This window comes from Haliotis rufescens, unplaced genomic scaffold (genome assembly GCF_023055435.1).
Source record: "Haliotis rufescens isolate VD_foot unplaced genomic scaffold, xgHalRufe1.0.p SCAF_11, whole genome shotgun sequence".
In the NCBI taxonomy this organism is placed as follows: Eukaryota; Metazoa; Mollusca; class Gastropoda; order Lepetellida; family Haliotidae; genus Haliotis; species Haliotis rufescens.
This window is the reverse complement of record NW_025963791.1, coordinates 10,171,160-10,197,124: the sequence shown is the minus strand read 5'-3', so window position 1 is coordinate 10,197,124 and position 25,965 is coordinate 10,171,160. Positions and strand designations below refer to the sequence as shown.

At 37.5% G+C, this 25,965-nt stretch overlaps 1 protein-coding gene across 4 annotated transcripts; it reads right to left on the bottom strand.

Annotated features, from left to right (window-relative positions):
* Positions 1-1,063: 1,063 nt before the first annotated feature.
* LOC124146359 (dual specificity mitogen-activated protein kinase kinase 4-like) lies at positions 1,064-25,562 on the bottom strand. Of its 4 annotated transcripts, none has more exons than XM_046516611.2 (12): positions 25,282-25,562; positions 22,799-22,901; positions 21,723-21,789; positions 19,889-20,002; positions 16,870-16,989; positions 15,374-15,508; positions 14,729-14,780; positions 11,368-11,495; positions 10,982-11,059; positions 10,032-10,174; positions 8,436-8,481; positions 1,064-7,088 (listed from the first exon to the last, which is right to left on the bottom strand). In XM_046516611.2, exons 1-12 carry the CDS (start codon positions 25,313-25,315, stop codon positions 6,960-6,962), a joined length of 1,149 nt encoding a protein of 382 aa, XP_046372567.1. In that variant the 5' UTR covers positions 25,316-25,562; the 3' UTR covers positions 1,064-6,959. The 4 variants fall into 4 exon arrangements, with proteins under 4 accessions (XP_046372567.1, XP_046372566.1, XP_046372569.1 ...); XM_046516610.2 differs by lacking the exon at positions 19,889-20,002 and adding an exon at positions 19,749-19,862; XM_046516613.2 differs by having other exon boundaries at positions 15,374-15,493; positions 25,282-25,561.
* Positions 25,563-25,965: the final 403 nt, after the last annotated feature.

Here is a 25,965-nt window from a genome sequence, read left to right as displayed (position 1 = left end):
AAAGAATGGATGTATTTAATAACAACCTGGCGACTATGCTTGTCGTGGTCAGGCTTGCTGACTTGGTTGATGCATGTCATCGTATCTCGATTTTGTGGATCGATGCTCATGTCAATCACTGGATTGTCGGGTCCAACCTCAATTATTTATAGACCGCTATCATATAGCTGGAATATTGCTGAGTGCAGTGTTCAACAACAAACAATGATGACATCCATGCATTGTGCAGTTCAAGAAAAACAATGAATAAATGCATGTTAAATATTCCTTATCTGATGTGCATGGTAACAGGTGTTTCACAACCGGAAGATGAGTCCGTATCTGTTTCAATCATATCGGCTGCTCTACTGCCAGCTGAGGAACAATGCCTCATCTGATGGCAATAGGAGCATTGTCAGCTCATGCTGTTGCCAGGCAACTAAGTCTGTCCACATGGCAATAACTATGTTGTCAACAAGATACTGAAGGGCCATGAGTTACCTCCCCTGCTCAGCACCAGCACCATCACTATGGGAGACCCTACCAACCAGTATTACAGACGGTGAGACTCGCCAAGGACAACAGGGACCAGTGTTGGAGAACACTGTGTGCAGCTGCAGGACAAATCGTCACCCAGAGCAAGCCTTAAGTTTTCTGTAACTTTACTGTAGGATCACCTTCAACTTATTTCCCACAGTTGTCTCTTTGTATTGTTCCTAACCATACTCAACAAATACAAAGCTTTGATTTCTGACAGTAATAAATATACTGAACAAAATATTCTAGGGATCAAGATTATTTTGGACAATATTTTTATGACACACTGCTCAGTCAAAAAATTTATTTTTTAAAATCCCAATACATATATTCATGATCCCTAGCTTTTTATATTCAGAATAGATGTACTTGTACATTCAACAATGTCAAAGTTATCTCTTCCACAAAATCAGGTGGCAACTTTTGCCCGCTATTGTAGTACTAGTTGCTACCAGATTCACATCAGTGGACTGGAGACGAGTACGGGGAACCAATTCTGAGCCTTTCACACATTTTTTCACACTTACAAAGACAGCAACACTTGATGGTCAGTTCTGCATGTTGATTTATTGTCATTGTGAAATAAAACAATCTCTTTCTCATTTACAAACCCCAATGAAAATATTTACAACATAGCTGATAATAAAAATATGCTCTTTGAACATCTTTCATACGACCTAAATTAGTGTAAACACATCTCATCCAATCATGAGAGCGTATAGTTTCGGGACATCTCTTACATTGCATTAATACTGTGTCAGAAACAGTTATATAAACTTTGCTTCATAAGATTTAAAATGTGAACAGTTCATTTTCTGGGTATTCTCATTTTCCAGCAGACACTATATTTCATAGATGGAGGTGCTTCATAAAAATACTGTCATACTTATCTTTTCTGTTATGTACAAGAAAACTATTTGATTTGAAATTCAAAATACTTTCTCCAAACAGATTTTACGACTTCAAAATATGTTGTCTTCAAGACATACTCTTTAAAAATGACATCAAATTTCTTAATACTCACATATGGAACTAACAAATCTGTTCATGCTTAAATTGCTGAAGTTCATACACTAAATATATTCAATATTCTTTATGAATAATGTGATAAACTTAACAAATACATATTTTTCAGGCCAAATAATTATCTTGTTCCAATCTGCACGAGGCTACACTAAACTTTTCAAAATAGCAAAAAGGTAAAGAAAAGAAAATAACTGTCAACTGTTAAACTTTTTCACTGCCAATTAGTTAAAAATGTAGTTTATTTTGAGAAAACCCTACAGTATTTCTTCTTTCGCCTCCTGACTCTTAACATAATGACCCAAAACAATCATTATGACCAAAAACAATCTGTGAAACAAAATATTTAATTTCTCTGGCCTTACATCTTGTTTTTACCTCTGACAAAAGTAACTAAATCATTTTCCACACATGCACATTTAACCCTTTTTACAAATTAGTCCTAGAGCTTTTGCATCCGCTTTGTGACTTAAAAAACACTCGCCACAGCAGCGAGTGAGAGAAAAGGTTAAAATTTACAGACAATCCAGTGAATGGTGCTGCATTCCAAGATTCAGCTACATGATATATACTACTCAAAAAAGTTAAGGATCACCCTATTTCTTTCATATTACAGAAAATGCCATGACAGGTTAACTATAGTAATGTGAAAGAAACAGGTGGTCCTTAAATTCTTATGAGTAGTACAGTTCTAAGTTCAGATCAGAAAAAGTCCTATTTACTATAACTAAATATTTCAACTCTGATAATTGTAAAACTGCATATCAACTTACTGGTAAATGCCAGTAGGTTATTTAGTACTAAAAAGAATTATGGACCACCCAATTCTTTCATATTACGATAGTAAATAGGGCAAGGCATGACAGATTAACTATTGTGGTATGAAAGAATCAATGGTCCCTAACTTGTTTTTAGTAGTATAGATTTTGCATTCTTTTGATGGAGTAAGATATCTAGACACTGCCTCCAGCTTTCCATTGTAATTTTATTTCAGCAACTTTTTGCTAGATAGACTACACACAACAGATATACAACTATGTACATTATTCTAGTTAACCCTGTGATGTAAGTTGCTACAGACTGAGGTATACATGTATCTCCAAATCGCCAGCCAACTGATTATGCCAACTCATTGTTTCTTAACCAGTGCACTGATTAGTTATTCCAATGCTAGTGTTGATGAGAAATCTCAAGGTTAATGTGTACATGATATAAACAGTTAGTAGCACAACTAGTGAAACAGTCTCATTAACATCAGATCGTTTACTCCCATACAATACCTTCATCCCCAAGATCTGAAAAAACATCCATTGGTCTCATTCGGTGAACTTTCTAATAAGCCAATCAGCATTGAGGCTTCTAAATTCTCTGAAGCATTTAGAGCAGCATAACAGATTTCTGTGTATTGAAAACGAACATAAATGGGCAATTCAAAATGGAAAATAATAAAGGCTGTGCTATATACAGCTCAAAAGATGTGAAAGTACCTTTTTTTCATATGACTATAGTTAATATGTCCATGACAGATTAACTATAATCATGTGAAAAAAAATGTTTTTAAAAAAAAAAACTTTTTTGGAGTATAAAAATTGTGAATATCTTATACACTCGTTTGTTTCTGAGTGTCGTGTGTACTACCGAGGTACATGTACTTATTATGTTCTTTTTTTATATAAAAAATGTCTGAATAGAGTTGGCAGGGAAACCAAATCGATAAAGAAGTTGACATCTGATTGCTCGAGAACCCTTCACCCTTCAGTTTGATTGGTGACGCGATGCAATCTTCATGCAGAGAAGTATCGCATCAAGAGTAACAGATCTGATTTGAATGAGATGCTAGTGAAAAGACAATATTTTATGTGATACCATGTGAAATTAAAGGTTATGTCATAACTATAAATTCTTAATAATTTATCAACTTTTATGTAAATATGTGTATACTCTATAATACTCTTACTAACAAGACAAGCATGTAAAATAGCCTTAATTGGTAAACATGGTCATGCTAAAATCTGTCTAAAATGTGACAATGTGAATACACATCTAAAATCTTACCCTTGCTCAATAATTAACAGACAACATTATATAAGAATCTTTGCAGATGAGGGTACAGATGCACTTGTAGAAAAAACCTACAGTGAAACATCAATAGAGATGAGTTTTCTCAACAATACAATCATAATAAACAGCATCACATAGTCTACCAATGATCTAAAAAGAGACATCACTCAATTTTTTTTTACTTTCTAAAAATGATTTTTCATTAACATCTGCCTGAAATATTGTGAAACACAATGACAGCTGGAAGTCTTAAAACATAACGAAAGGAATCAATACCATCAACTGAATTTGATTTCATTATTTCAACAAATATGAGACCAAGACGTGTGTAAAATAATTAACAAAATACCATGGCAACCCTTTGTAAATTTTGTCTTGGAACCTGATTTCTTCTGTAACATGTCGACACAAAATGTGACCCAAAACGAAGAGTCATGTGATGGACATTAACCCCTAATTAACATTATTAAGAGACATGCACCATTTAAACTAGTTCATTAGCTCAAAAGTCAAGACAATCATGAGACAATCACACTGTCCTTGTTTTAAAACTTACAAATCTTGTTAAAATAGTCTATAAAAGAAATCATGCTCCAGTGAATGTTGACAGCAGCGTAACTGAAGCCTGTGTGTTACATGGGTACCCGGTAGTGGGAAAATAACTGGAAGACCTACTGGGTATCGGCACCCACATAGAAGGCCTCTCTGGTGTTGAAATCAAGGCAGAATTAAGGGGATATACTACTAAAAAAAAGTCAAGGACCACCTAATTCTTTCATATTACTACAGCAAATCTTTCATGCCATGACCGATTGACTGTAGTGGTATGAAAGAATCAGGTGGTCCCTAACTTTCATTTGGTAGTATATTATTGCTGCTTCCAAAACAATTTACTTTGAGTTACTTCATTCGAAGGCAAATCATAGGATGTAACAGTGATGTGCTAAAAAATTGTACTTCTCACAGTAAAAAGTCATCCAAGTAAAACTGTGACTTGTTTTGGGTTGGGTTTTTTAAAATAAAAGTGTTAAACTTATTTGACCATTCTGCATAAGAAGTGACCACATTATGTTCTCAATGAAAATAAACAAAGACAAGGGTATCCATGGCAACCAAATTTGTATCCGATCTTCACTGGAAGCCCAAATGACAACACAAAGATATTGCACTAGGGTTATCTACATTTGACATGTATTCCTAGCATATCCTACTTTCAAATACTGTGGAAGTAAATTCATTCATTAATTAACCATCGAATCATGAACATGGTGTCAGTTTCTTCCATCAATACCAAGCTGCAACAACTGGCCATGAAGAGATGCTCACTGTGCTTTTTGCTTCCCAAATACAATAGCTGACAAAAAAAAGAAAAAGAAAAAAAAAGAAAGAAAAGAAAGTTAACTCTCAATATTACAAAACTCAACTGGAAAATAAATATATCATATTATATAACCATCTATGTGCAATAATTTCTCAACAGTTCATACAAAATATCAAATGATTTCATGAAGCCAAATTTACATCGTTCATATTTTACTTTGAATATTGAGTGCTCACCTACCTACATTCCAGCCTGTGCCTGAACCATTTCTCTGCTAGTCCAAACTTGTCTGTCTGCGTTGCTTTAACTTTACTATTATTTGTCTGCTAGCGTAATCCACATGTACTAACCCAAATTAGCCATATAATTATTCTATTACATATGGACTCGTATTATCCAGACGTACTAGCTCAAACTAGTCTTGAGCATTGTTATTTCCATTACATATCGGCTATTATGATAATCCATACATGCTAGCCCAAACAAGTCTTCAGCATATTACTCTATTACTATGGACTAGTATAGTAATCTCAATGTACTAGTCCAAAACAAATTTCATTCAAAAACTAAACACAGACTTAAGCCAGCCTTGACCCTACAATCACTTTGTGAAACGGAGTCCAGATATGGCGGTACTAGCCCAAGCAGAATTTGTCTCAAGGTAAATTCGGACTTTAGGTCAGCGGTACAAGGCACAGCCTGAAGTTGAAATGTCGTGCACAATGTCACAATGAAACTGTTTTCATGACAGTGCGTTCAGTTGTCTTGTCAAAAACATGCGAGTCACAGACAATAGGGATAGTCCTCTCTTATATAGCACTTATCGAAACAAGAATATCCTTCAACATATCTTTGTACATTCAAGATGGAATCTAGAAGTTTAATAACAGAACAAATGGCTAGGTCACTATGAGACTTACTCAAGCACATTTTCTTTTTCTTAACAAATTGTTAAATGACAACTATGTAATGTAACACTGTCAATATTTCATGGGTTTGCTTACACTAAATTCTTCCATCACCTGTCAATACATATGCAGTGTCATCGCTATTTTTAACCAGCCAATCAAGCCATGACCCGGTCCCAGCAAAATGTAAAACAGGAGTGCTCTGACCAATGAGCATTCACATTACATTACCCCCAAAATACTACTCAAAACAAGTCAAGGAACACCCACAATTGGAAAGATGGGTTGTAATACCCAGGCTTGATTAACTATAGCCATATGAAAAATTAGATGTTCCTTAACTTCTTTGGAGTAGAATACTTTTGCTAGCCTTATATCATCTACTTTACACGTTGGATGTCCGACTTTACACGGGCACATTTCATCGCTTGTCTATAGGATTCACTATGCTACTTCGTCTTGTCTGTATGTATTGACAGGGGGAAGGTAGTGTTACAAACCCAGGACGTACTGACGATGACAATGTAAATGATGCTACAAGCCATCTGTTGATGTATCAGAAAGCACTGCATACTCAGTTCTGTTGACCGGTATCACAAAGTTGGTCTGATATAATCAGCCCCCAAAAATATACATAGTTTACACTAAATGTACATCCTCAGATTTCTATGTACAAATTAACAAAACACTAGTGTCCTTTTCAAAACTTCCTACTGCAAGACAATATGCATTAAGAGTCCAGTACTGCGAGATTCCATTCTTTGCTGAGCTAATCTTGCCTCTCTGTGAGATCACTTCAGTGTCAGTGAAAACAGTCAAAGAGTTAGCTCCCTTTGCATAAGAACTGCAATCTCTTGAAAAATTTACAAACTGCATAGTTGATTATGTAACATAGCTGTCTTTAGGGGGGCAATGTTATGCTAAATTCACTGAGGTCTGGCCGTCCAATATAACTGTCCCTGGATTCCTCACAACTCTTCCATCAAACATGGAATCATCTCATACAGTTTTTTGTTTCGATTTCAGGTCTCTAGGAGTCCTTTCTCTCTCTCCGTCTTATTAAATATCACAATATCGCAAGACATAATATATACAACTCTTGCTCGTCCATGATATGGCACAGTGGTTTGTTAAGACAGGGGATGTTCACTTTCACTTGTTTGAGAGTTCGGGGAGCTCCCGATCTGGTCCAGCAGTTCACACACATATGATCCAACATCCACTTCCATCTCCTCGTACCTTTTGATAAACTTGTGCTCCTGCAAAACACAAACTTAATTCATTACAAGACACTTTTCAGCAGCGGTAGAAACTAACATCTTTAGTCCAATAGTCCTTAATGATAACATACAGCCAAATCCTTAAAAATGGCATATTTATACTAGGGCTGGGACGGGTAACTCGGGTACCCGGGTCGGGTACCGAGTAGGACCCGGGTACCCACAGGACTACCCGGACCCGGGATATATTGTTTAATGATAAAAATTATCTAGAACTCTATGGTTACGCTACAAGTCACTAATGTTCGCATTTCTTTATGATTATCCACCCAATCCTTCTGATATTTCATATGGTTGAATAATGATATAACTTCAGTGTATGGATGACCAGATTGTTTAATACATGTATCTAAATACGTTTGCCAGGGCTAAGCTTAAAATGTTCCAAATCAGACATTTTGAGACAACTCCAGAGACCTACAGTGGGTATCCGTGTAGGGTCGGGTAATAGGGGGATGGGTACCCGGGTAGTAAATTTGGACTCGTCCCAGCCCTAATTTCTACTGGTCCATAGGATACCTTAACTATTGGGCAGTTTGGCAAGTACTATAGGAAAATTGCCAATTTCTAGCACTGAGATAGGTTACCCTAGTGTTTCTGAGAAAGAGTGAATGAATGTTGTTTAATGCCAGTCAGCAATATTCCAGCTGTATGACGCTCACAATGGCCTGTACATAAATGAATGGGCCAGGTCAAACACTGACTGAGTCACAGCATGAGCACCGATCCACTGAATCAGGGAATGTTGCCATGTCTACTCGGGCCTGGAATCCCTGTGGGAGTTTCAAGGAGGTGATCAAATCGGGTTTAACGTCACGTTCAAGATTATTTCACTTATGTAGCGACATGCATGCAAGAGAGTGGCTGCTTGTACAAGACCGGACTAATGCCACTTTTGTAGTGCAAGGCCATTAAGATACCATGCCAGTTTCCCATGGATACCCCACTCACACGCTATACTGACAGTGAGTGAGTGAGTGAGTGAGTGAGTGAGTGAGTGAGTGAGTGAGTGAGTGAGTGAGTGAGTGAGTGAGTGAGTGAGTGAGTGAGTGAGTGAGTGAGCGAGCGAGCATGGTTTTACTCCGCTTTTAGCAATATTCCAGCAATATCACGGCGGGGGACACCAGAAATGGGCTTCACACAATGTACCCATGTCGAGAATCGAACCCGGGTCTTCGGCGTGATGAGCGAAAGCTTTAACCACTAGGCTACCCGACCGCCCCTATATTGACTATGAGCTGACCACACCTTGTTTTATCCCTATACTTCCAAGCACCATACAGGGTAACAATTTGTAACATACATTAATAATCAAAGTGTTCTTACCAACAATTTGTTGTATTTTGGCCTCTGTTTTTCATCCTTGGTGAGACTGAAACAGATAATGTTATCCACAATGGTTCGTCCGACATGCTTGATACAACACACATACTACCATCCTACACTCAATAACTTCACATGGCATTCAGGAAGCTGAGGTATCAGTGAAGAGAATCAATATGCATGTAAACTTCTTTAGTCTTTCATTGTGATGTTTTGCTACAGTTGCTAGTACCTTCATCAAGCAAGTGATCTAACAACTGGGTAGAGAAGAGAATCAAAATGCATGTAAACTTCTTTATTCTTTCATTGTGATGTTTTGCTACAGTTGCTAGTACCTTCATCAAGCAAGTGATCTAACAACTGGGTAGAGAAGAGAATCAATATGCATGTAAACTTCTTTAGTCTTTCATTGTGATGTTTTGCTACAGTTGCTAGTACCTTCATCAAGCAAGTGATCTAACAACTGGGTAGAGAAGAGAATCAAAATGCATGTAAACTTCTTTAGTCTTTCATTGTGATGTTTTGCTACAGTTGCTAGTACCTTCATCAAGCAAGTGATCTAACAACTGGGTAGAGAAGAGAATCAAAATGCATGTAAACTTCTTTATTCTTTCATTGTGATGTTTTGCTACAGTTGCTAGTACCTTCATCAAGCAAGTGATCTAACAACTGGGTAGAGAAGAGAATCAAAATGCATGTAAACTTCTTTATTCTTTCATTGTGATGTTTTGCTACAGTTGCTAGTACCTTCATCAAGCAAGTGATCTAACAACTGGGTAGGATATGGTTAAACAGCTAACCATTAACTTATTAATGGTGACATAACAATGGCCTTGTTATAGGCTTTGTCCATAAGCTTCATCAGTTCATTCGACAGTACATTTCGCCTACAGTGTTGATCGTCTAGTATAGTACTTATGTAGCGCACACTGCCTACAATGCATTTTTAACATCCTTTTATATGAAAATGAACAAGACATTTATCAGAGGACCCAAACATTAGGAAGAGTGTCAGCAATGCCTAGATGCACTGGAGTAAATACAAGAAGACACTGCTTCATTTCCATCATTGGTCACCAACTGTGTGTCTGTTGTTCAACGCCAGACCTAGCAACATGGTTTTACCTTGACCTACAAAACTATTTACAAGGGTCCTTACAGAAAAAAATGAAGGTTCTGTAAAGTAATGAAATGGTCTAGTGAACTGTACTGTTAGATCTAATAATTACTTTAATTACAAGAACTTTATATTTTGTGTCAAGAATTTGGTACAATGAATATTATTTTGCGTCACTCGGGACGCAATATATATTTTTTTCTGCATCCATTCTATACATTTGTGTGTACTGGATGCAGATTTCTGTGTCCCGTAAAACCTTGTAGCAATATTCCAGCTATATGAAGGCGACCTGTAAATAATTAAGTCAGGACCAGACAATCCCATGATTGATACGCACCATCGGGGTACGACAACACGCAATCAACAGTCACTGACCCGGACCACCTGTCCATTTGGTTGCCTCTCACAGCCAGGAGCCGCAATCCCAACAAAATACACACAAGAAGCAAGGCTCTGGAGAGCAATGTCTGGAGACTCACCATGTGCCAATGAAGTCATGGAAGTCGTCAGAGAACCTCTCCCTGGGTCTCAGTTTGGGGGGTGGACCCTGCACCACCTGTGTGAGCTGCTCGAACACACTCGTCCATTTGGGATACGGAAACTGTCCTGTCGACAGCTCCATCTGAAATGAACATAGATCTTGATTACTGGGAGTTCAAGTTGTTTATTGAAGACTCTACAACACTGCACACATCTAAATTCTTTTTTTCCATCATTCTTTTCCATCATTCTTTTCTAGCATTTTACATAAGCTTACAAATTTTGGATGGTAAAAATTCTTACCTTAGCATGCTTTGTTAAAAGGAAGATTTAACAATCACATTTAATTGTTCAAACTGAACAGAAAATTATTCTTCCAATTTGCATGACTAAGAGAAGTGCAGGTACTTGGTGTAAGTTGGACTAAGTTGGAATTCTGATCATTATGACATGGTTTAGTAAGGGTATGCTACCATGTTCACAGTTATCTGTGTGATCATATGACATCAAAAAGTTTGAACCAAAGTACAGACTGTTGGGAATATTTCATACAAATAATACTTAAAAAGAAATTGTGTTTGGATGAAGATACCATGGAACACAGAAACGATAAGAGTATACAAAATCTAAGCACGGTATAAAGGCACTGACTTAACATTTGGAACTGGTAATCTTAAGTTCGTTCTTGACATACAGAAATTAAATATGCCTGTGTGAATGCTTTGGTCACTCGTACTGAAAATTTGGAACCTCAATGCTCATTGGCTGATTGCCTGTAACGACTATCTCCTACTGAGGCGTTTTCAGATCTTTACACTTTATCATTAGCTATTGATTCAGAATAGAAAGATCTGATTTTAATGAGATTGGTTTTATGATAAGCATAGGCACTGGGAACCTATCCGGTGGCAGAATCCACACGGGGGCACGAAGGGATGAAGGTACATACGAGTGTGATGCCTAAACTCCACACATCAGACCGCACATCATAGCCCCTGTGAGAAGCTTTAGGGTCTATCCTCTCCGGCTGTAAAAAGAACAACTTGTGTTACCATGGTTACATGACAAACCTATCAAGAGGGGAAAGAACAATTTCTCATTATCATGTTACATATTGAGGCCTTTACAGATTACACAGATGAAAGGCCCCAATTTTTGATTGTAATGACTATCTGAATACCAAATAAAACAGAATTACAGATAGAGCAAAACAGGGATTTCCTGATTCAAAACATGAATGACACATGGAATCATATATGTAGTGGGTTTCTGTAATTTTCAGACAATATGTAAACATGTTAATCCTGAAAAATAACAATTTCCCTGGATACTCACTGCCATGTAAGGTCGACAACCGGCATCTCTGCTCTTAGCTATGGAGTCGACGAGCTGCCCACTGATGCCAAAATCACAGAGTTTGATGCTGCCCTTTCTGTCCAGCAGAATGTTGGAGGGCTTCACATCTGAAACACCACAGGAGTCAACAGCTGTTCATCATGTCTCCTCGGGTTGGCGTATTGCCACATAAATCATATTGCAATGTATCCCAAAACGGAGAGCTGTTTAGCACTACATGTAGCATGCGTATTGGGGACCAAATTATACAAATCTGTACTGTTCAAATGATGGTTCATTCAGTAACCCAGACTTCAGATTGTGAGACGGGTGCAGAGATGAAAACCCTAATTGAAGCTTATGAAGTGAGGTGAAATGGGGTTTAACGTCGCGTCCAAGATTATTGCACTTATATAGCGGCGTGCATGCACGTGTATGTGTGTGGCTGCTTGTACTAGTCCGGACTGATGCCGATTTATAGTGCTAGCACACTGAGATACCATGCCACAGGTTAACATGAAAACCCCACTCAGACACAGTATACTGACTCTGAGCCGACCAGTCCTTGTTTTATCCCCTTAATGCCGAGCGCCTGACAGGGTAACAACAAGTACCATCTTTTAACGTCTTTTGGTATGACGCGGGTGGGGATCGAACCCCGGACCTTCCGCTCTCCGGGCGGACGCTCTACCACAAGACCACGGAGGCGGTCGTGAAGCTTTGGATTAATAAGTGGGGTAAAAAGCGTCATTTCACGTGAAATAGAGTAATGTCAAGAGTACCAAGCCATGAAGTTGGTCTTTGCTTCGACATTTTCATTAGGCCGATATGTACTTGAAACATGGATACACACGTAGTGACGCTAGTAAATATTGCCAAACCACACTATTTTAAAAAGAGGACGATAAAGTTGTAAGGCGACACTTTTTTTATTTCTTGGTTTACGGATGCGCCGCTCTTTCAAAGTCCAAATGTTAAAAAGAAATAAAAATGAAAATTACCCTTTTTTTTATTACCGCCGATCTTTTCGACAAAAAGTACAAACAAAAAAAGATTTATTTTCCTCGTCGAGCGTAAAGCAAAGGGAAGTCACTCTGATTTTTTTTTGCTGGGATCCTTCTCTAATACCATCAAAGCTTGTCAACGCAAAGCGCAGTGGTGACCAGTTTAACTAATTCAACACTGTTGGCCGTTCAAAACCACAAGTCACACCGCACGGTAGACCGTCCAAGCCAAGTCAAAATAGTTTATAATTATATTAACCTACTTGTCATATCATTCATTTATGAAATCTATCACATTTCACAATGTCTGAAATACGTATTCCATTTGATTTTATCATTTTTTTATCAATAGATTAAAAATATATTCACTTCAAGTCTTGACACTATTTCCCGCAATGTTATTGAAAATATAATTCTCCGACACACTTCGACCACGGGTCCTCATCGAACATGTCAAACAGCAAAATAAAGACGTTTCACGTTCTGAAACGTCTTTATTTACAAAATAATAAAATCATCAAAAATATATCTATAAAGTTGCCAAACTGACATCTTAGTTATTATTTCCAACTTTTCGTGCGATCGCATATCGTAAGTCAAATGACATCTCGGCTCGGACACGATGTCTTAATGCCAAAATATATGCATAAGAAATCTTTGTCACAGCTCGTAACCTAGCTCTATGCATCCATAAAGTTCCATATTTTTAATATAGATCGCGATTTCATGCTAAAACGTTCAGAAAACATGATTTAACCCAAACCTTTCGCCAAAGTCTGAAAATTACCGTTGCTGTAATTTGATTGGCTGTCTTAGGTTCTTGACCAATCACGAACCTTGTAGCAGATTTTGTCGGTGAAACAATATAAGTTTTTTTAATGTATACTGACATGGCAGGACGTATGTGTTATTCATACGAAGCTTTGAAAACGGAGGTATTTCCTCATGTTAGTGAGCGGACAGCCACTATCATTGGGAAATGGGTTATGACAGATATTATTTGTAATTCTTTTTAAAATGATGTTCCAACAACGTAAACAAATGAAAATAATAAAAGAAATAGGTAAGTGGATTTTATGACTTCTTAAATTTGCCGAAAAAATCGTTAAATTTGCGCTAAATTTGGACGTTATGAATGTTTTAGCGTACATTATTTTTTATTTAAAACAAACTTTATATAGTTGTTCATGAATTATTTAAATAATGTAATACACATAACTTTCATATTTATAAACGATAGGATTAATTAGACCTTTCAAATAGTATATGGCCAAACATGTAGTAGCAAAGATGTTAATTTCAGAAGATAATTCCTTGATAAATGTTGATTTCATCTATCACACAACAGTCTCTGGGAACTTGGTGTCACAGCAGTAATCTTCTGGTTGGCTGGTGTTGAAAGAGTTCAACGTTGCCCATGCATTTGCTGCCAAAATAGCAGCGTCTTTCATGCATTTCCACCCATGACATGAATATTGTTATGTTGCCATCCTTGCACAAGCTGAGTGCCAAATAAAATTATCTTGAAAAATTGAGTTATTTTACTTTTATTATGCCAGGATATTTTTTTTCATACCTACCTAACTTTTTAGGACAAAATTCAGGTAAAAAATAAAATGTGGGAGGCTTTTTTTTTTTTTAAAATTGGCCTGCCTCACTTTTGAAATGAGTTTGAAATCCGTAAACCAAGAAATAAAAAAAGTGTCGCCTAACTAACATGAAAAATGACTTGCTTGTGTTCTTATAAACCTTGAAATTGAACATCGAAAAAGTACTCGGAAGTAGAAGTTCCATATTGGCAAGACTTCCGATCATATCAACCTCATCCTCCTCCCCCCCCCCATTCATATATAACTTCTGGAGGGGGATATAAGGCTTTCCACATGCGACAACCTCATGTGTGACATACACCGGGGCCATATTTCAAACAACGACATTGTATTTTGAATAACGTTGGAAATTATAGATCATAAATCACAAACAAATTCAATTCAAACTGTAATGTGGGGCAAGCCCAGCAAACCTGTATTTAAGCAAGGCGACAAAAAATGGCCTCGAAAACACTGCAATTATGCCGAAACATGTGGTCAAAGCTCCACACATCCATAAAATTTATCATGTGACAATACTAACTGTATTGCAGAAAGACAATGTGGTGTTTGGAGTTCCTAAGAAATATCGGTGTACATGCAATTAGCTCTCTGAGCAATGATCCAAGCCATGAACCAAATCACAGAGCCTGATCACCCATTCAGTCACCACTTACAACCAGCATAGGTAGCTAGGGACTGAATGTAACCAACTCTAACCCAGAATACCCTAGTAGCCTTTCACAAATATAGACTTATTTTACTCACCTCGATGAATGATCTTTAATTTTTCTTTCAGGTAATTTAATGCTTTGACAGTCTGTAAAAAAAAGACAGAAAATAGTCAGAAAGTAAATCAAAATAGAAAAAAAAAGAAACGGATAAGAATTCAAGTCTGATTCACGCCTCACAAAAGACGGGGATAAATGTGCAGTAAAACCATCAGCTGGTTCTGGAACGATGAGAGTAACTAAGTGATTTCACGCCACCAAAGACTGGCATAAAATACAGCCCAGGCTACGATGTAACCGTGGTAACACAAGTTGCTAGGTGATACATTGCAACATTTTTAGTTTGGTCACAGACCTCCAGATACAAGAACTCACTACATAGTACAGTATTACACCACTGTGTGCAATTGCCCAAAGTAGCTGTCTCAGCTTGTGTACCAGAATATCTTTACTCAATATTATTTACTGATCGAATGCAGGTATCACATACATGTAAACTCCACTGCAGTGAATAAAACTCAAAAGTGCTACGTCTCGCTTATTGCAACCGACACATGTATCATTTTTGTGAGATTATGCATCACATGAACAGCAGAAAAATAGGAAGTTAACTGAAACAACAGTTTTAGCAGAATTACTGAATGTACTGGCAACGGCAAGAGATGTTACATCAGCTACTTACAGCAACTGTTGTTTTCCCTAATATTTCTTCTGGTATTGAGCTGATCAACTCCCCGTACACAAAGCGATAGAACTTGTCTAGAGACACGTCCATGAGCTCCATGCATATCCAACAGTCCCCCTGAAAATACACAAGCTAAAATGATTAAATGTGAAGAAATCTGAAAGCAATGCCTGGCCATGAATTAAATGGTAATGAATGTTTGTTTGACACACACAGAGTCCACCTATCTGACGACTGCCTGTAAATAATCAAATCTGGACCATTCAATCCAGTGACTGATGTTATGAGCCAAGATCCCAACCAAGTTGAGTCTGACGACCTGATCCATATAAATCATCCCTCGCTACAAGCATTTATTGTTTGGAATAAATTCTAACCCAGGCTCCCCACATTGTTAAATGTTCATGCATCATTATGTTTCTTTGTTTGTTTCATCATGATCATGTAGAGGTAAACATGGTAAACGTTTGCAAAAGTAATCATTTATATGATAAATCACTCTCAAACATGAGTTTGTACTGATAATGATAACTGGATCAGGTAAGCGTAATCTATCTCCGATAGCACTGGTAGCACACAACTTGTAAATAAACTGATCTAATAAGAATATTCTGAATTGTGTTCACATAACCACTGATGAATATTGCCATAGAAAGAAACATAATAAAACCAGTAGTTTATCATGTCTGCAATTCACTTTATGTAAACTAAATGTCCCAAAAGCCTGTTATCTCAATATTCTCGTGATAAGTATCTTAATACCACAACATTAGGATGTATGTGTTTGTTTGTTATTCTTAACATGGTTATGGACCTGCAAGTTTTCCATCCGACAAAATCAACTTACCTGAAATTTATCAAGTAAACTAAGCAAAAACTCTGATCCTATTTCACGATCCTATTTTTATAAGACGTTATCACCTTCAGGGCGAGTTGAGAGAGAAAGCAGCTAGCTCGGCCCAAAAGCTCTTAGCACCACTTGTAATACAAACTGTAATGCAATATGTTTGTCAGGCATATGCTGTTTGTTGTTTAACGCCGCACTCGGCAATATTCAGCTATATGACGGTGGTCTGTAAATAATCAAGCCTGGACCAGATAATCCAGTGATTGACATCATGAGCATTGATCCACACAATTGGGATACGATGACATGCATCAACCAAGTCAGCGAGCCTGACCACCCGATCCCATTGGTTGCCTCTTACGACAAGCATAGTCACCAGGTTGTCATTAAATACATCCAGTCTTTTCACGAGATAGGGATTTGCCGTCGGTGACATGAGTGTGTTCTTGAGTATTTCAAGGAATTCAACGTTTTTCAGAAGAGTTTTTTGGGGAAGCGGGTGCTCAAAACTTAAGGAATTGAGTTTTTGATCCTACATTAAACATTTGAACTGGGGTAACAGTACTTCATACGCAGTCTCAAATATAAAACAACATCCGACTCAAACGAACCTCAAAAGCAGAGACCTGTAAACATGACAACCCACCTCTTTGAACAAAGCACCATAAAATTGCACGATGTATTTACAGTCGTTGGCCCTCATGACCACATCCAGGTCCATGAGGAGTTGACGCTGCTCCTTCTCGTCCACAGTTGAGCGGATCCGCTGCAAGAAAACACAACGTCACTATGTCAGTATACACTCCGGCTTTAGTGTAACCCTTACAAATCAAATACCAGATTCCATTTCATTTCCTTCACATTTAATGCTACATTCAGCAATATTCCAGCTAAATGATGATGGAAGGTCACTTATAGAGGCAAACCAATGCTTAATATTGTGAGCAAGTCCATTCAGTCACCCTTTACATCAAGCTCAGGTTGCTGCAGACCAATTCTAACACAAAAACCATGGAGGAAAGTAATTCAATGAGCGGACATTTTGCAGATTTTATTTGACCAGTAGCTGTGCAGAAGAGATTCAAATTTCATAAAACAATTTGGGGCAAAATGTAAATCTGGTTTTTCGGTTTGCTTCATGGTGAAAAGTGGGGACAGGTCCCTATCTGTACAAGGGTGAATGAAATGGGGACTTGATGGGTATTTAGTTGACGTCTTGTGTGTCATACGTAGGGCTGCAACAAATACACTACGAGTTGAGTATGATACCTATCACGAATATAGGGTAACGAATACGAATATTTATTCACGAATAACAATAACAAGTTAATTCTGTGTTACATGCTCACGGAAATCAGTGGGTATTGTTTTTGTGTTGGGGGAAAAACATTGTGTAAGTGCAACACTTGAGTTTATTAAAAATGTATGTAAATGTATGTCTTGTAATTGCTGAGGTTAAAAAAAGGTTTCAGAGATTTTTTTGTGTGAATGCTGCTTACACTATAGTCTCATTTTTGGTTGACAGTACCATCAGGGGCCTTGGCAAACTGACAAGTTATGCTACTGCATGTATATATTCCATTTTTCATATCTTACTTAACTGACGAGTTCCAGTAAAAAAACACTCTTTACGAAAAAAAATTAAACATTTCAATTCTAATGACCCCGAATAACGAATTCAATTCATGAAGGGATACAGTTTGATTCATAGAATATGCATGTGAATTGTAACAGCCCCAGTCATGTCACCCCTAGAATTTGAGAAGCCACTTTTTATTCATGTCAAGTGAAGTAGGGCAATGGGGTAAGGAGATAAACTTTGAATTGGTCATTCTCAAAAGTTTTTGCGCTATTTCATCTAGCTGACAATACACTAAGCATGTTAAGGGGTGATTTTGTAAAAGATGTAATTGAATGGGGTTTTTTCATTTTAACCACCAACCAAATGGTTCTGGCAAAAACAAGAACAATTTTAAAAAGGAATTAGAGTATGGATATTTTCCTAAGGATACACATTCTATTTAAATCTTCTCGATTTTATGCATACTCTCCAAATAGTAACAATTGCAAAAACAGTTTGAGAAATTCATCAAAATTCCGACCCAAAATATTTCAAGGTCAGGCTATGGCCACAAGGAAAGGAATTTCTGCACAACCAAGAAATGGTACATAAATTGCAAATGATACATAAAACAAAAGATAAAATACACTGTTCATATTGATGCTAACATGCAATTACTAAAATGGATGCCAAAATGTATTAGTGGCAGAAAGTAACAGAACATAAGCTGGTATGGGAACTGATACTTATATATAGATCATAATTGATTTGACAGGGCAAAGATAGCAATATGAAGCAGAACTTGTGTTCTGCTACTGCATACAAAGATATATTTTCTAGTGGTCTGCACTCTGTATGATTACTGAGTTATCACCCTTAATTAAAGTTAACATTCCACTTAGGCTTCAGTGTATCTAGATGCGCAGACAAGCTGGTGCCGATTTCTCATAGGCTTGTAATAACACTAAATATGATATCCATTGGTATTCAGCATCGAGTGAAAACAAATATCGTACGTTTGATTGAGAAATAAACTTTCCCTCACCAAAACATATCAACAGGGCACTTTGTCATGTTTATCGCCAAAACAAAGTTTTAAGTTGTAGACACATCTCCATGTTATTTCGATCAGTAATTAAGGAGGCTATGTATGCACACCTAATACCCACATAGGATACACATGTATACATTTTAGGGAGCTGCATGTTGACAAAAAGCAAGTGCTAAGTTTGTCGCAAAAACCAACAATGGAATCAACTTTTCACTAATGAGATGTTCCCTTTATTCTGTGTCTAGCATAGAAATATAACATAAAAACAAGCAGCTCTAAAACATTCAACTAATCACAACAAATACAAATGATGGACTAATCAACAAGAATTCATTAGTAGCCAAATTAGTAACAAAAAACAACAATAGTACTACCCTTTTCAAGTTAGTTCAGCTATCCCATAACACCAAACATAAAATCACAAAAATTTAAAAAATTGTTTCTCCAAAAGAGGAGGAGGAGAATATTTCAGTTTGATGAATCATTTGTCAAAACTGAAACGGGAACCGTGCCAAGTTAATCATTCTTGATGATGCAAAACACAAATAGCTGAAGCAAATGAAGCAGCGTCAATCAGAAAAGACAATATGAACACAAATTCCACACATGCAACTAATATCCTCAATCAAATCCTGGCATGCTTTTGCATCATCATCACACACGATAAGAGTGATACATGTTTCTTTATTTCCTAATCATGCTAATCAATTTCAAAACAACATGCAAACAACACCAGTGTTAGGGAAGTCAGACTTTGGCCAAAGTGCAAGGAAATCTCAAGGTGGACAGTGGGTTCCTTTTGTAAAGGTGGCACCCATGAATCTGAGGGAATGGACATGCATACAAGGGGTTGTTAGCTGAACGTGCAGAGGTGATGTACAATTGGAAAGGCCAATTTTCACACACTTCATACCTTTACTGCCATAATTGTGTCACTTCTGTCATGAAGCATTTTATTTACAACTCCATAATTGCCTCTCCCTATCTCTCCCAAATCAGTTAAATCGTCAGCTGTGAAATCAAATGTCTGAAAAAACAATACAGAAAACATACCTTTACTGCCATGTTTGTGTTACTCTTGATATGAACCATTTTATTAACAGTGCCATAATTCCCTCGGCCTATTTCCCCATAATCCGCTAAATCATCAGCAGTGAAATCATAAATCTGAAAAACAAACAACATTGCATAGGGTGAAACTGTTTGCGCCTCATAACAGTTTCACTGATGATTGAGATATGTGATGATGTTATCGCAGTTGTTGTTATGACTGGTGACGAGGATCGTGACGAGGATCATGATGATGATGATGATGATGATGATGGTGGTGGTGATGAGATTGGAGATTTTCACAATGGTCAGCAGTATTACAGCTACACAATGGCAGTACGACTCTGACAAACCAATCTCATTAAAATCAGATCTAAGTTCTCGCTGCCGCTTAACAAAGAGCTGAGGACATCACATTACGGGTCATGTTAGAACTTTCCCAACTTTGACCGACCACTGAAACGACTGACAAGTCGACATCAGCCAATTAGAAAGCAGCTTTCTCGAGCTTTACGGTGCTCGATTCAACCTGGTGACTTCCATTTCAGACTGCGCTTGAAAAATATGTTGACACAGTTCTCAATTAAAATTTTGAAAACTGAACAAACGAACATTCCGGAATGTCTAATATATGGTTGCGATTGCATGGCAGTGCTTCTGAAGTACTGTGCAACGCCTCCTGTTCAAATGTTTCTCGCATGGAAGCGAGGATAGACGATAATTTTGATGGAATCAGACGTATGGGCTGTAACTGTCGTTCAGAATACCCTGTGTTAACGTTTTCAGGGTTGCATGATTAGAAAACACATTCCGACTGTAACTTTCATAATTTGGTAAGCAACGCTTTGATTGGTCGGATGAAAGGTCGTTCTGACGTGACCCGTAATTGGATGTCCTCATATCTTTGCTTAGCGATAGCGAGAACTAATTTGGGGAATCTGATTATAATGAGATTGCTGACAAACCAATGCCATGTTCAGTTTCCCCACAGGGTCATCAATCTGTTGCTACGACACTAACAAATCTTAGAACGAGCACAGGACACGGGAAACCCTTCCTTGTCACCAACAACCCATCTTCGTGTGCGGAGGTAATATGTGCAGGATAGGCACCAGGGTTTCCATCTAGTCCACAGCTTATTTCAGGCGAATGGCTTATGTAAAACACGATTTTGTTTAGAAAATAACGAGTCCCTCAATTTTTTTGTCTATCCCTGCTTGTGGTCAAAACAATGGCTCTTCACCGTGTTTACTTTCAAGATGGTGACCAAGTTTTTATTTCTCACATTGTTACAATAAATGAAGCCCATTCTTGGCGTCCCCGGTCATGATAATATTGCTATAGCTAGAATGTTAAAAGGCGTCAAAAACGGTTAACTCTGGCACTCTACTCCCGAGCAGTATGAAGATGTGGATAATGATAATGAAGACATTTCTGCACTCTGGTAAAATCATGAAGTAATAAACAAACCATACATCATTTTATCTCCATATTGTCATTTTATCGATAACAAAACACTTGTGATGATTTAGAATGAAATAAGTGATAAAACTGTTAAAATTAAAATCTTCTCATTATCTGTCATTTTAAGGGTGAGTGAGTTAAAATTTAAAGTTGCATCGGCATTATTCCAGCCATATAGCGACAGTATCATGTATAACTTCATCTTTGAGAAACATTCAACTTATTATATTAACAATACTAGTTGCTGCATCTTAAAATCCTGTCAGTTACTGAGGACAACAAGAATATGAGTATGATGAAGACATATTTAAGCCTTTGGTTCAGAAATTGGAACAACATGCAGACATGAATGCTTATTTGTCACAACACTTACTTGTTCGGGAGAAATCTGCAATTTTCCAGTTGACTTTTCCAAATTACCTCGTGAACGAATCCTTTCACTATAAATAAAGATGTATATCCATGATCACAATAAAAACAGTTTTTCCCAAGCTATTTTATTAAACTTGGACAGAAGAGAGCACCACACTACCATAAAAAAAGATATTAACAAATATAACATTAACAAACAAATTTCTAAACAATCGCTTCAGTGGTAACATTAACCTACACGCTATATGCGATTATGTTAAGATGTTCTTGTCCACTCACCCGAAAGATTGCTATTGACATGGGACTGCTTTGGGGGTAGTGAATATTTCTTCCCAATGCATTAAGAGTTACCCAGTACACCGAAACTGATGCTACTCCACCAGCTGAAGACTAGTAAATTGTGCTGAGGATAAGTAAAAATTCAATGATGGTAATCATCTTTGACTAGTCACTTTTGAGGGCTCAATATTCAATTTTAGTACATATTGGAACTAAATAAAACTTACAGAAAATTTAAACATTGTAAACATTTCAAGCGTTCAACTAGGACTAGCTAAAAACTCTGAAGACTAAAGGTCTACACTAGTCCTTTGATCTTGTCTTCAAGAAGAAGAATTTATAGGGCTGAAGAAATATCCACTACTTTCATGTATTTCCCCCAGGAAAGGGCTACACAATGACCATGATGACATGTCGGTATTTTTTGTTCTTTTGGTGTGTTTTTGTTAAACGCCGTACTCAGCAATATTCCAGCTTTATGACGACGGTCTGTAAATAATCGATTCTGGACCAGACAATCCAGTGATTGACATCATGAGCATTGATCCACACAATTGGAAAACAATCACATGCATCAACCAGGTCAGTGAGCCTGTCCACCCATTCCGCTAGTCGCATCTTACGACAAGCATAGTTGCCTCTTACGACAAGGATGGGTTGCTCACAATGACATGCATCAACCAAGTCAGCGAGCCTGTCCATCCATTCCGCTAGTCGCCTCTTACGACAAGTATAGTCGCCTCTTTCGGCCAGCATGGGTTGCTCACAATGACATGTATGAATGCTATGACAACTTACATTTGAGTAGTGTGTCCCATATCAGCTAGAGATGGAGAGGGTGCTGGACCAAAATGCGAGTTGAAATCCAGATGCAAATCCTTACGTCTATGAACTGAAAATACTGCAAAATAAATCACCATTAGATAAAATCTCACGTATGTCCATACGTAGAAATAATATCAACAATGCATGATGTCACCCATGAATTGGGATCGATGCCATGCATCAACCAAGTCAGCGAGCCTGACCACCCGATCCTGTTAGTCGCCTTTTACGACAAGCATAGTCACCTTTTACGACAAGCATGGGTTGCTGAAGACCTATTCTACCCCGGAATCTTCATGGGTACAATACGTTTGCAGGGTTAGAAACTAACAGTTTTTGTCCACTAGTCCTTATAATGATAACATATAGCAAAACCCTTAAAATGGACCAATTTCTACTAGTCCTTAGGATACATTTACTATTGGGCAGTTTGGTAAGGACTACAGGACTAGTGCCAATTTCTAACGCTGCGTTTGGAAAATACTGGTAGCTGCGTTTTTCAAAACCATGCAGATCATTTTGTTTGAAGAGTTTACACTAGTCACTAGTGACAACTAAATCGGAAATTAAGAAATTAACAACTTTTCCCCTGTGGTCGAAAAAGTGAAACTAGTTGTGACAGTTTCCTGTATATAATGTGTCTATTACGCATGCTTTGTGACCATAGCAACATCCAACAAAATATGAAGTTGTCAAAAACGTGTGTGTGTGTGGGTGGGGGGGGTGGGGGGGGATGGGAGAGACCCGGTTATTCAGGTTCATAACAAATTACAGATGAAAGACAGCATGCAATATATTGTGGTACGTATCGCAATACATGAATCATTATTACAATAAGTTGCAATACAAACGTCAGGCCGATATCCATCACTACCATCCAGTCACAAAAATACAGTCCAGCATATGTCCAGTAAATATGATTCTGAATTGGTACTGTTTGAAGCACCAAACGTCCATACATGCCATATATGATATGAACGATATGCTACCATAAAAGAAATCTTTATAAATGTAAATGTCAATGATGCCAGTTAACAAGATTGACTGCACGTTTTGGATGTACAAGCTATACTTGACATATATTGTCATTGTTTATCATCTGACATGCCTAGTGACAGTAGAGTGGTATTCCACAAGGAGTCCTTGAATTTGAATAAAGTTGGACCAGCGGATTGTGTTAATTATTAATACTGCAGATGTTTTAGTCACCCAACTAAAAATAGAAAACATGTAATTTAATAAACTTATGTCAATTAAACCTCATGAACTCCTATATATACCATCACAGAAACATTTATGAGGTTTTCTCCTGTACCAGTAGCATTTTAATCTAGGGAAACAAAAACTATTGTTTTTATGGATAAGGTAATGGCAACATGGGAAAGACTTTTAAATCTGAAACACTTGCATTATTCACAACATCATAAAAATATGCTTGTCTACATGGTACACATGACTCTTGGCATGTTTGTCAGTAAACACTAATGTTAAGAGTTATTAATCAGTGTTAATTCACTGGAGAGAAAGGCAATTTACAGTCAGATACTGATAAACATGACCATGATGACATGAGATATGATCTCCTGTATCATGTTTATCATGTTTATGTCCTAAGGTATACCAAGTAATAATGTATTATTACTACACCATCTACAGATTGATGACCTCATGATAATAATCACACTGCAGCATTTGTCAAGTTGAAAATACTGTAGCCATGGTTGCTTTCTCTCAAAATGGGATATCATAGTGGGTACAAACATGATCTACTTGAATATTAGAACCATAAGTAGAGACAACCAACATATATTATGGAGTGAATTGTCGATTTGGATTATTATGTCGCATTCTCTCAAATTACACACACACAGATATATATCTATATATAATCATGATCATCAGCATGGTCATATTTTCAAAATTGAAATTATATTTGAAACAAGGTTGGATCTAAATTCACAAAATGGGGCTTGGACAGGAATAACAGGCAACCCACGCCAAGACTACAAGCATCATGTGATAATAATTAAGGATGTGGGACATCTACAAGAACAAAGTGATATTTCGCAACAATGTCTTTTCATTCAATATTTTATTCGGGTCTCTGTTGGCATTTTCAAAATATTACTCTCACCATAATCATGAAAGAAGAATATAGGGGTGAGATTGAATTAATCGTCTCTTTTTTAAGATCCAATATCTGGCTTCTTGTGACGGATCAACAACAATAAACACGAAATTCACACTTCATTCTTTTGACAGATTCAATAAACATTTCACACCAAGCGGAAATGTGATTACGAGGCTAGTAAACCGATTATCAATGACCGTCAGTAGGGCTTTAACCAAGCCGTAGCGTAACTTTGCATGAAGTCATACAACTTAATGAGTCATAGTAACCAAAAATAGTGGGGCACGACAACGGATTCCCAAACTAGATCAGTGAGCTACTATACCTTGACTGTCACCCGGTCTTTTCGGGGCCGCCATCTTGAAAAATCGCCTCAAAATTGGTCGAGAAGATATCGCCCGTCCGGAGGGGCGTTATCCCCTGTAGGTGTGGTGGTTCGTCCCCGGGACCAGCGGTTGTCTGTCGAAACAAACGACGGTGTCCTGAGCTTATAGGAAATATGATTGGGTGCTGATGTTCATTTCTCAGGATGACTCATCCACAGTTCTACTCGGGAAAATCCCTTGACGTCACAGGCAACTCACTGTCCTTCGGGCCCCTTCGTTTGAGTGAAGCCGTGATCGGAAACAAGCGTACATAGCCGACTGACTACTTCGTTTAACTCCGTTTTAGTTTCTGCAAATTCCGCTAGATGGCGCATCTTTATTAATAGTATTTTCGTGACCCACATTGAAGCATCGCGTCCCAAAAATGTGTCATCACCTCATGATTTCCGACCAGGTTACATTTTAAAGCTGTAGTGACATGAAACTGAACATTTGTAATGTAAATAGCACGCCTTCTTTAGATATCTTTAATTGAAATAGGACATTATATTTGGGCACATCCATCGGAACAAAAATCAGTTTTATTACAAAGAGTATCTTTCATCAGCTGTGTTTCTAAATGATATTTTCATAAATCGGCACAGTCGAAGAAGCAATTGATATCTTTATCTAACTTTGACTAC

What these genes read in the sequence shown, in the direction of transcription:
- LOC124146359 (XM_046516611.2), bottom strand. Translation starts at nt 25,315, where the DNA reads ATGGCGGCCCCGAAAAGACCGGGTGACAGTCAAG. An exon ending in ATGGTGCTTTGTTCAAAGAG is followed by an intron (nt 15,509 to 16,869) that starts GTGGGTTGTCAT and finishes TAATCATTTTAG; the next exon opens with CTTGTGTATTTTCAGGGGGA. An exon ending in CAAAATACAACAAATTGTTG is followed by an intron (nt 7,089 to 8,435) that starts GTAAGAACACTT and finishes TGTGTTTTGCAG; the next exon opens with GAGCACAAGTTTATCAAAAG.